Here is a 12,255-nt window from a genome sequence, read left to right as displayed (position 1 = left end):
CTAGCTCGACCCTCCCTCCTCCTCATCCCGTCCCCTCCCCCTCCCTTCTGTGCTTCCTGAAACAGTCATGAACCATTTATAAAAAACAAACTGGATTTACCCTGTCCAGCAAAAACAGAGCCGCCTGAATGTCGGATTGGAAGCCCTTCTGCCGGCGGAGTTCTCCTACCTTTTGAACGCTTTTCCGATGTAAATTCGGGACTTCGCACGTTCCTTCTCCTTTTCCCTCTTCTTTGTTATTTGTTCATCGGAACGTCGTCTCTTTGGTCGTGTGTCGGCCATATCAAAATTCTCAAGAATATACATTTTTAATGTTAGTCGTTGTCGTTGTCTAGGACATCTCTCCTCTAGCTAACTTCCCTCTTCATGCTTCTCTCTCCTCCACCCCCCACACCCCCCTTCATGTGCACGCGCACTAACCCCCCAAACCCCACCCCCACCCCCAAATCATTCTTGTCGGTTATTGGCTGGAACACTGTTTGTTATGTTTCGTGGTCCAGGCTGGGCCAGTTTGTTTTTGTTGCCGTTTGTGGAGCCTGGGCTGTCTACAGAGACCGCGTTTCTTCACAGTGTGTTCAGGGGACAGACAGCTAGCGGATAGTGAGGAGATGTTTGCTGGATGGGACAAAAAATGTTTTGGCCTAAAAAATGCTTGACATCGCTTTAATGTGAAGAATTAGCAGTATAGACAGAGTTTCAGATGTTAAACTTACGAGGGATGAGTTTTGTTGATGTTGTTTCCTCACCTTTGACACTCCCAGGTGTGGCTCTGAAGCATGTGAATGAGAAGGTCTTCACTCTAGACAATGGAATGAGGAGAAACGTACCGAAGGTCGTGGTGGCCGTAACAGATGGACGTTCTCAGGATGAAGTGCAGAAAAATGCTGCCAAGCTACAGCACGCTGGTATGACACGCTGCCAAACTGCAAAGTTATGACATAAGCATGAGCTCATTACCATATGACAGCCCATAATTACACATCAACACCTATTCAGAATTCAAAAACTGATGAAAGACAGTGTGAACTACACCAGTATGCAGAGCTTTGATGATAATTGAAGGTGTAGTAGGAAACCACAACCCAGCTATGTCTGTTTTGATGCAATAACACTTTAGGTACAGACTATAAGATAAATATGCTAATGTAGGTTGTGCCATATCAGGTTACAGTGTGTTTGTTGTTGGCGTGGCTGATGTGGACTTCGTCGAGCTGCAGAACATCGCCAGCAAACCAAGCGAGCGTCACGTCTTCGTGGTGGACGACTTTGATGCCTTCTCCACCATTCAGGACAACCTGGTCACGTTCATCTGTGAGACTGCAACATCCTGTGAGTTGATGTTTTGTGGTACTTTACAAATTATACTTTTAAGAGAGCTTTGAGAATTTTATAGCTGATCGGTTCAAAACTTAAATTAATGCGTTTACGGTTTGCTTCCACAGCCTGTCCGTTGATCTATGTTAATGGATTCACATCACCAGGTAGGTGTGTGTCATACACTGTACATTACTGTTCAAAAGTTTGGGATCGGCATGATTTTTTTTTTCTTCTTATGCTTACTAAGGCTGCATTTATTTAATAAAAAATACAGCAGTAAAACTTATTACAACTGTTTTTATGTTTTAAAATGTTATTTATTCCTGTGATGCAAAGACTAATTTCCAGTATAATTACTCCAGTCTTTAGGGTCACATGATCCTTCAAAAATCATTCTAATATGCTGAAACATTTCTTATTACGCTGCTTCATATTTTTGTGAAAACCATATACACTGTTTAGCATTCTTTAATGAATAAAAAGCTCAAAAGAACAGCATTTGAAATATAATTTTTTGTAACATTCTAAATGTCTTTACTGTCACTTTTTGATCAGTTTTATGTGTCCTAGCTGGTTATTCATTTCTTTAAAAAAAGAAAACCATCATGACCCCAAACTTTTGAATGGTAGTGTATACATGTGTGTTTATGTATGTAGACCACTAACATGAATTATGTGATTTCCCAGGATTCAGAATGCTGGAAGCTTTCAATCTGACTGAGAAGATGTACGCCAGCACCAAGGGTGTCTCTATGGAGCCTGGTTCCTTCAACAGCTACACTGCCTACAGGCTCCACAAGAACGCTTTCCTGAACCAGCCCTCATCGTGAGCACAATCCTCTCTGGATTTGATTTGAATGCTGATTTTGTGTACAATTCTGTTGCTCATCATGCATGACTCTGCATGGTGAATTTAAAGGAACAGTGCAATTTCTTTCAGACTTGATTTCTTATGTGGAACACAAAAGGAGAAGTTTAGCTCTTTCCATGGAGTGAAAGCAGACAGTAACCAGGCACTGTCACACATAGTGATCTGTTATAAGACATGCAAGAAGTTGACGTCAAACCTGGTGTGATGCGCCTTGACACGCCATATTTGAATGTTCAAGAATCAGACCAAAGTGCAAGATTTTTAGTGAATAACAACTGAATGGCTTTAGAGAGAAATTTACTGTAAATTACAAGTCGTATGGACCACTTTTCTGATATTTTATGGTACTTTTTGCTGCTTGAAGAGCAGCATGAAACATCTCCTTTTGTGTTCCTCGGAAAGTCAATTGAATTATTTCTTGAAAGTCTTACTCAATTAAAGTACACTACTGTTCATTAAGTTTGGGGTATGTAAGGTTTTATACAAAACAATTATATTTCAAATAAATGTTCTTTTGAACTTTACAAAAAAAAAAAATTAGATTCTAAATCATATTAGAATGATTTCTGAAGGATCATGTGACACTGAAAATGGGAGTAATGATGCTGAAAATTCAGCTTTGATCACATGACATGAATAAATTACATTTTAACATGTATTCAAATAGAAAACACTTATTTTTGATCAAATTAATGCAGCATTGCTGAGCATAAGTGATTTTTTTCAAAAACATACAAAAAAAAAACACAACAATTACAGACCCCAAACTTTTGAAGGTTTATTTTGGAGGGGGGAGGGGAGATATTACTCCATTTCTTCAGATAACTGCAGTTATGCTAAATGTAATGCCATGTTTGTTATTGATTACAGTAATGATGGTTATTTTAAATCAGTTGTTCGTACGATGACACTCTGGCAGTGTGCTTGTGTGCAGACATCACTGTGAAAGTAATTTGGTATTAGAGAGTGTCATTAGAGGCCTGTAAGGCTAAAGTGAGAGCTTTCTTTGGCTTTTGTTAACATGCTACTGCTTGCCCAGGTAGACTATCCAAAAGCATTCAAAGCCACGATTCTCCCACACACTTCCGTGATTATTTTACCATAGAAAAGCACTGATAAAACTCTGGATCAAATAAATCTAGTCTGGCCTGCCAGTGCTGATGTCTGCAGAAAGAACATATACTCCTCCTCGCTCTGACTGATTTTGTTATAAAATTTTTTTACAGATATATTCATCCTGATGGCCTTCCTCATACATACACCATCATTCTGATGTTCCGACTGTTGCCGGACTCACCGAACGAGGCCTTCGATATCTGGCAGGTGTCAGACAAGAATTACAAACCTGAGACCGGTGTCACCATCGACCGTAAGTCCTGTTTCCCTCCTTTATATCTTTTTAAAAACAAATATTTATATGTCCGGGAAAAAAACATAATGAAAAAGTAATTTATTATGTTTTTCATCTGCAAAAGCATATCTAAAATTACTTCTACAACAACTCTAAATTCTCACACACTTTTGCTGGAAAAACAGATCATACAGTGATTAATTCCAATGGATGCTTCCAAGATTGTCATAAATCATTTGCAATAATAAAAATTTAAAAAACCCTATCTGTGTCAGCCAGATAACTCTATCTTGGTTGCAAGTTTAAATCACCAGAGTTCATATTAACAAAGTTGATTGCCTCACAGAAAACCACATGTTTAAGATTGCAGAGCATACAATCTCCCCATCCTTATTTTGAGTCCTGTACACTGTCCACATTCATTTCTCTAGACTTTAACTTTGTTTCTCCGTTTATTTCTACTGAGGAGAAACATCTGAGAAACAAAGTTTATACTTAAATCACATATCTGAGATCTATAAGCTTTGAAAAGGTTATAAAATGCCCCTCAAGGCTTCTTTCTCTCTGTCCCAGTTATCTGATTAGGTTCTGATTTAGACCGATCATACATTTACTGTAGAGATTGTTTGTTTGTTCTAGTTTGTGGGAATTTTAACTCTTTGTCTCTACTTTTCTATTTCTATTTGCTCAGCATCCGCCCAAACTGTGTCATTTTATAATAAGGATACAACAGGAGAGATCCAACGAGCCACGTTTAAAAATGATCAAATCAAGAGGATCTTCCATGGAAGCTTTCACAAGGTAAATTGCTTGTTTAACACTGTGCTTTATGCATATTGATGGCAAAAATTGGTGGAGACGTATACCCACATCCTCCACCATAGATGACTCTCATGTCCGCATACAGAGCCAAGATGTGTGAGGTCTTCAGCAAAACAGACTCAAAACAAATGACCATTATGTCTGAATGCAGGAAAACATGCACAGATGTTCACGGATATAGATCAAGGGAGCTATTTCTTTCAAGGAGACAATGGTCTACAACTGTGGAATAGAAATGTGGGAAAAAGAGAGGTTACTGTCAGCAAACTCATTCACTGAGAGGGTTTGAATCTGAAATTAAGGCTTTTGGTGACAATTTCACCAAAAGGAACACCACAAAATTCTTACGTTGAAATTATAGTTTGATGTGGCAAGCTGCAAAAAAAAAGACCAGAAATCACCTTCACAAAAGTGTTTCTCTGGCAGACAAACAGGAAAATGTTGAATCACTCCTCAAAAAACAATCTCATCAGAGTGCCAGCAGATGCCAAGCGTGAAGCAGATGAATTACTTTGAGTTGATTTATACATTCATCCTTATCTTCAGTCAGTATTTGTCTGGCCTTGATCCTGACAGACCGTCAGGTTCCCTGTCAAAGTTGACCACGGGGGAAATTCTTGTGGTTTGAAGGAGAGGTGTGATGGCTTGTTTGTTGTAGTTTTGGCCTGTGTGAACATCAGTCTATAACCTCAGGAAATACATCACCAGTCACTTTAAAGTAAGACTGGATGGTCAGTCTATAATGGCATATGGTAGATACTGTGTATTTGTGTGGCTAGCAGTGGAGAGGACTGCTTTACAATATTTGCATGTGAGAATGACATGAAGCAATGTGAAGATACAGAGCAGGATGTGTCCCAAATAAGTCAAGATAAAGGATTTATTAGGGGTTTAGTAACAAAGCTAGAGTTTACTATAGTATGCCAAGCAATATCCAAACTTGGTGCATTGATATTGAAATCAGTTGAGGGTCACAGGTTGTTTACATCAGCTGTTTTTATCATATTTAGTTTTACTGTTGTAAGTCTTTGGTTTTTAACTCAAGTGTTATACAATGCAAATTTGTTTTTGTACTGATGTCAGACTTCATTTGTTATGAATAGATCTTTTGGTTTGAGTCCATCAAGGTCCAAATCCTAAATTGATGAAGTACTTTTCATTTGCAAAGTGTTTAATTTACTGGATCGGCCAAAATAGGCATCACTGCACGAGTATTTAATATGTAAACCATTTTTCCATAATTTTTTTTTTTTGCACAGGCCTGTCTTGAAAAGAGCAGAGTGGGCGCAAACCCTGCGCTTCTGAATCATATGACAGTTTCTAATGAAAGCAAATGGAGTGGCTTAAGCGTTCATTTTTGTGCTTGACGAAATAGTTCACGCTTCAGATGTCTCCTGTTTGGACGGAAAAAATGCCTGAATTTCAGAAATGAAATGTGTTTTTTTTTAAGAGTTGCATGGTTCTGGCACATCATTTACTCATGCAGATGGCTTTTTGGTCTAGATAAACAAACATGATTTAGATTGTCTAGCTTCAGCGAAGTATTTAACTCTATGAAGCTTTCTTTTTTTTGTGCAAGTAATGGGATTTTTTTTTAACAGCAAGACTGTTGCTCATAAAGTAATAGTTCACCCTAAAATGAAATTCTGTCATTTACTCAAACCTGTGTGACTTTCTTTCTTTCGTGGTCTTTTTTGGACCTCAACAGCCACTAGTCACTGTATCGTTTCGCTGCATGAACAACAGCAATGTGAACATTATTCAAAATGGCCTTTTGTATTTCACTGAAGAAAGTCATTTGGAGATTTGTAACGGCATGAGGGTGACTAAATGATGACAGAATGTTCATTTCTGAAAATCTTTTAACACTAAACTCTAAATCACCATGAGCGTGCAGAAAGCTCTCAAGCAGCCGAGAGAAAGCGAGTATGGTCAGCAGAGACGTATCAGGGTTTCTTCAGATATCCTCTGTGGATTTGACTGAAAATGAAGGACAGCTCTGTTTTGAAAAATCTGTCCAAACGTGTGGCAGGTTCAGTTGAAATGGAGAAGTCATCTGTTTAAACCCTGCTCGGCACGGTCACAGGTGGCCATTAAAAAGGGCTTTTGAGGACAGCTGCCAGTGATCCAATCAAAATGATCAGAATCAAATGATTCTAATCAGTTCCAACAATATTTTAAACGGAATAACATTACGGCAGATTATAAACATAATATTGGGTTTGGAAGGCCATCCTACTGTACGCTTATTGTTTTGCAGTATGTATACTGTGCTCAGTATGTGAACTTTCTGTATACATGGAATATCTCTGGATATCCTTACAAATATGACATAATCAATTATATTATTAATTTTCATTCTGCTTTCTGACTGGACAGAATTGTGAGATTATTTGTGATTTCTTTATTTTATTGACAGCACTAGTTTAAAAAAATCAGGAACAAAATATAGCCTATTTTTGTGCAAAAATAATAAAAAATTGAAAGTAAATATTTTGAATTATTTTAACTAATCTAATAAAATGATAAAGCATAAAAGATAAAAGCATAGAGGATCATTATTTAATTTCAGAAACAATTATTGTGAGATTAATCAAATAAAATAATTGATTATTTTATTACATTGACAGCACTAATTTTCAAAAATAAGAAAAAAAAAACGATTTAAAAATTTAATAAAAGTAAATACTTTTAAGAAAATGTTAATGCAAAAAAAAAAATAGTACACAATTATTTAATTTAAGAAATAATTATTTAATTTAGTTGTCTTTATAATATAACACTTAATATTTTCTTTCATATTATTTTTCTTAATAAAGAGATACCATTATATTTTAGGTGGACGTTGACATTAAAAAGTTTGAAAACCCTAAAATAGTATGTTATTCATAGCATAATGTGTTCTGTTTCACATACAAAAGTGCATTATGCAGTAAGCTGTCTGATGTAATTCCGTATTGAAAATAATAATAGAGAACAGAAGATCCTGAAGACCTCCAGGCTAAACAGTAAATAATCATGTGCCACAGGAACAGCTCTAGATAATACGTACCACATTTGACTAGACGTCTACGTCATGCTTGTTTTGATATTGACTAGGTTTGATAGGCATTTTGTGAAGAGACTCGAAAGAAAACTGGTTTAGGCCCTCACAGAAAAATGGTGGTCTGGCTCCATAACAATCGCTTCATCGTTCTAATGAATATCATGTCTCCTTCGCTTTGTTTAGCCCAATAGTGAAATGAACTTCAGTGTGCTGTATCTCAGGCCTCTAGCATGTTTACTAATCCTGACCAATCCTATGTGGTCAGATCAGAATCGCATCTCCTCAATCTGCTAACCGCAAATTTCCAACCCATTCCTGATCCATAGCATAAGTCCTGAACTCTTCCATTAGCTTGCGTTGGAGAAATGTGATTACACTGCAGCGTTCAGCTGGTGTTTAAGACTTGGCAGCACGACGGGCCATGGCATATGGAGGAACAACTTCATCATGCGCTGTGGTGAACAGGGAATATCAGTGTACATTGATTATGTGGATCAGAGAGCTGAAAAAACTCTAAGGAGGCAATTCACTAAGAAACAAAGCGCCAAGCAGCCATTACAGGGCCAAACACATCGCATGCAGCCTGAGCAACACAATTACCATGACAGACGAATCAAACGATTCCAGAACCATGATTCTAGGCAGAGTACTTCAAAGTTTATTGAGTACGTTTATCCATTTCGTGCAACCTGTTTAGTACCCTCATTGTCAGATGTCTGAAATTCCCTAACTTTGGGGAAGATCAAGAGGAGTAAAAGTGCACTACCATTCAAAAGTTTGGGGCAAGTTTCATCATGAGCCTCATTTGCATATATTGGAGGCTGAAAAGTTCACCCCTCAAACTTTGTCATTCCAGAAATATCAGATGGGAAATCTGCTGGATGATTTGACAGTCCCACTGTTGATGTATTTAAGCTTTAATATGTGATGATGTATTTGTTTACACTCTTTTTGGCTGCTGTTAATCTTTCCCAAATTTCTCTTTAAAAGTATTTTACAATGGACTTGCTGTTATCATCGCCTTGAGCGTGTCAGGATGAATTTGGTGGTGAAAGAACTTGCTGGTTTTTATATGTGCCTCTGGCCAGAACACTCCCTTTGAACGGAGAGACTCCCAGAAATCCCTAATTAAGGCCCGAAGCTCTTGGAGTTAAGAACAACAATAGAAAACTGCCAACTGAGACTTTTTAAATGATTCGCAATGCTGAAGATGAATGTAAGGTCTGACCTCTAAGTCAGTTACAAGCTTGAACATCTAACAATCTTCTTTTATTTCCAGCTCCACATCCTGGTGTCTCCCAAGAGCGTCAAGCTGAACGTGGACTGCCAGGAAGTGGCTGAGAAGGAGATTAAACCAGTAGGAAACACATCGATGGATGGATTTCAAGTGCTCGGGAAAATGTCCAAATCTATCGGATCTAAAGGAGAATCAGCAACAGTGAGTGGCACCTTATGTACAAAAAAAAAAAAAACCTTGACTTTTGTTATCACGTTTTGACTGAGAGCTCAATGCTCTCTTGCTCTTTCCAGCCTGGATCCTTTTAATTGGCGCCTGAGCCCCATATTTGAAAATGCAAACTTTTATCAAAGACACGTGTAACATCCGTTTTCTCTCTGGTTGGGCAGTTCCAGCTCCAGATGTTTGACATTGTGTGCAGTCTCGGCTGGACCAGCAGGGATAGATGTTGTGACCTTCCTTCAATGGTAAGTGAAGACTTTAAGAAAGCCTCTAGGGATCAGGGGCCAGTTGCACCAGCTGTGCGCAAGTTATAACTTGGCCTAGTTTTGACCTAAACGGGCACTAAGTTAACTTACACGAGACTAAATATTTTTCCATTGCACCATTAAAATGAGTTGAAACATAACTCTATGTATAATTTCAATATGGAAGCCTCCGACCAGAAGGAATGGTTGGAGTAAAATAGTAGATTTACTGAGTTGCACCAATAAACATGTTTTACCTGACAGATTTCAGTCCTTTAGAGTAGACCCTGCTCCTGGAGAACCACTGTCCTGCAGAGTTTAGCTCCAATCCTAATCAAACACACCTGAACCAGCTAATCAAGCTCTTCAGGACCGCTTGAAAACCACAAGATGAAGCAGGTTGGATATAAACTTTGCAGGGCAGTGGGTCTCAAGGAGCAGGGTTGAAGACCTCAGCTTTTGACGTATAAGATAATGTTGACATCTACACTTGTTTACATTTTAAGAGGGAGGATATTATGTGAATCAATAGCGGCTCTTCAATACGAACCCGACCTACACTCGACCCTTTGTGTGCATTGGTCCGAATTGTGCATGTTGATAAAATCAATCATAATAAATCATTTCTTTTGTATCATTATTTATTTATTGATCCTTATTCATTTCAAATACAGTTTCTAAATGTTATTTACAAATCGTATTTCAATGGAAATGTTCTATGTTACTTATGTGAGGCAAAAGAAATTAGAATCAAGAATGAACTAAAATTCACAGCATTTCAACACAACTTGTGCTCACATTCAATATTTGAAGGCTGCTATTGGATCACTGAGGGAAAATGCCATAATATGTGACTACGCATTACTTTATGGAAAGCTTGCGACCTACCAGCTACAGTATGATCTGCCTTAAGAATAAATGGTGCAACCGAATAAGGTACAGAATTAGTTACAAACTAAAAAACAGCAAGTGACACATTGAATTAAGCTTGATATTTTGAAAGACTGAAATAGTACTTTCTTTAAACCTACTCCAGTAATCTTTGTCTTATCTACAACTTTACAATGTTGAGACTATGCCTCAAGTGTGGACTTTTTACGTTCAAATTGGAGTAAAAACTTATGAACGGCTGGTGCAACCTTACCTAGGGTTACACAAAGGTGAAAAACCCAAAGCCTGGGTTAAATATCAGGTACGGATGACCCATTAACCACACTGTTTTCATTCCACACCATGCCTTTGATCATTGTGGCCTTTAGCAGGGCTCTTAACCTCAGACTGCTTCAGTGGACGTGCTTTAAAGTCATGTTAAATTAAAAGCAAATGACGAAGTTAATCGGCTGTCACGCACATCTCCTACATCTTTTTTAGCTTCATCTGCCCACGCATGTCTGTCGTAATATTCCATATGTTTCTGATGCATCCCTGTTGACCTGATTCAAACATGAAATTTAACATGTGCTCAGCTAAACCGCTCACTATAGTGTTAGATCATTTCCTTACTTTGATCTGTCGTTGTGCAGTCTTCCATGATATTTGATTTGTCAACAGCAGATGGGTTTTAAAGGGGTGGTTGATTATGATTTCACTTGTCTAACTTTAGTTAGTGTGTAATGTTGCTGTTTGAGCATAAACAACAGTTTGAGCTAAAACTTCACATACACACTCTGGGAACATCAAAGACTTATTGTACATCTTGTGAAAAGGGCATTATACCACCCCTTTAAAAGTGATGTTTCACTACCATTCATTTATGGTTTTTAGTTTGAAAATGTGTGAATTGTTGAACTTAAGTGCCTTCGGTAAAGGGTTGCGAATGTGTGTCTGTAATGCAAACCATGAGACCAGCTGTGTCTTTATTATATTTTTAGTCTTCCATAAGCAAATTATTAAATACTTTGAATGTGTTTATGGTATTTCTGACAGTCAAAACACAAGGTTTTAATTAGGCTTGTCGTAGTTGTGTGGCCTGGGCATCAACATAATGCAAAAACAAAGACATTGATTTATGTGGAGAAAATTAGTTTTCCAAACCTTCTCCATCCTAGATCAACATATGGTATTATCGATTTTTAGCAGACTTTTATCTAAGGTAATTTGCAGTACATTTACGTATACGTATTATACGGACAGTCTGGCTGTTGGATTACAGTAAGTGTCTTTAAAGCTACAATGACATTTGACCTTACGACAGATTAATGGCCAATCAAAACGCTGCACTGAAGAGCCTTTTGTATTTTCTATTCCACTATTTTGCCTGTCAAACTTACTGTGACATACAAACCTCTTTTTTTGCTAAATTCCCAACATTATGGTGAAAAGGTGTTGTTATGGTACATGTAATTTGCATTTTCTTTGTTTTCATTGTAATATTTATGACATGTCGACTGTCCAACTTTTCTCTTGTAATTTCATAATTTTCTCATCTTCTACCATTATATTTAGTGTTTCAGTTTTTTTGCGTGATGATAAACTTTATCTTAATTTAAGCAACTTGTTCCAAAACTGTGGTGAGCGACTCGACCACATCATTTGGTTTGAAGGACACTGACAGAGTAATCGTTGTAGTAAGATAGTTTGCTCTTCAAGAGGTTGAACCTACAACCCTTTGGTTATCAGTCTGGTCATGTCACTAACAAGCTTTTCATTTACTGTACCTATACAATGCCTTTCAGAACATGTAAATAGCTGCTTTGTTCAGGATTGTAGGTGTCCATGAGCTAGACACCCACACAACCCACATGCAAAATCAGCGAATGGTTTGTGGATGTTGCCATTTGTTCTTATGTCTTTTGTTCTCTCTGTGATTCAGAGAGATGAATCCAAGTGTCCATCTCTTCCCAACGCCTGCACATGCACCTCAGACAGCACGGGACCCCAGGGGCCTCAGGGGCCAGTGGTAAGTCAACTAAAGTACAATTTAGACAATATTATTTAAATCATAAAATTATTGCATAATATTGCATAACATAAAAAAAAAAGATTTTAAAATGTTAATCAAAAATTGAATTCATAGTTAAAATGTTTACATTATTATTGGTTGGATTGATGGCAAAACTGTTCTCTCTGAAATTTCTCTTTTCCCAGGGTGCTCCTGGAAGCAAAGGACCACGAGGGGAGAGAGGAGAAACCGGTCAAGTTGTA

General features: G+C 37.7%; 1 protein-coding gene across 5 annotated transcripts in view; it reads left to right on the top strand.

Annotated features, from left to right (window-relative positions):
- Nucleotides 1-12,255, top strand: part of col12a1b (collagen, type XII, alpha 1b) — a 74,194-nt gene that overhangs the window by 50,344 nt on the left and 11,595 nt on the right. For all 5 annotated transcript variants that reach the window (XM_079888836.1, XM_079888835.1, XM_079888834.1 and 2 more), the window contains 10 exons: nucleotides 762-905; nucleotides 1,165-1,329; nucleotides 1,443-1,481; nucleotides 2,005-2,143; nucleotides 3,415-3,557; nucleotides 4,231-4,340; nucleotides 8,687-8,845; nucleotides 9,034-9,111; nucleotides 11,924-12,010; nucleotides 12,199-12,252. In XM_079888836.1, coding sequence (XP_079744962.1) covers nucleotides 762-905; nucleotides 1,165-1,329; nucleotides 1,443-1,481; nucleotides 2,005-2,143; nucleotides 3,415-3,557; nucleotides 4,231-4,340; nucleotides 8,687-8,845; nucleotides 9,034-9,111; nucleotides 11,924-12,010; nucleotides 12,199-12,252 — 1,118 coding nt within the window. The remainder of the gene's footprint in view (nucleotides 1-761; nucleotides 906-1,164; nucleotides 1,330-1,442; nucleotides 1,482-2,004; nucleotides 2,144-3,414; nucleotides 3,558-4,230; nucleotides 4,341-8,686; nucleotides 8,846-9,033; nucleotides 9,112-11,923; nucleotides 12,011-12,198; nucleotides 12,253-12,255) is intronic.

Source organism: Squalius cephalus (assembly GCF_949319135.1).
Source record: "Squalius cephalus genome assembly, chromosome: 12".
Taxonomy (NCBI): Eukaryota; Metazoa; Chordata; class Actinopteri; order Cypriniformes; family Leuciscidae; genus Squalius; species Squalius cephalus.
The sequence above is the reverse complement of the archived record's forward strand: the minus strand, read 5'-3'. Positions and strand labels throughout refer to the sequence as shown.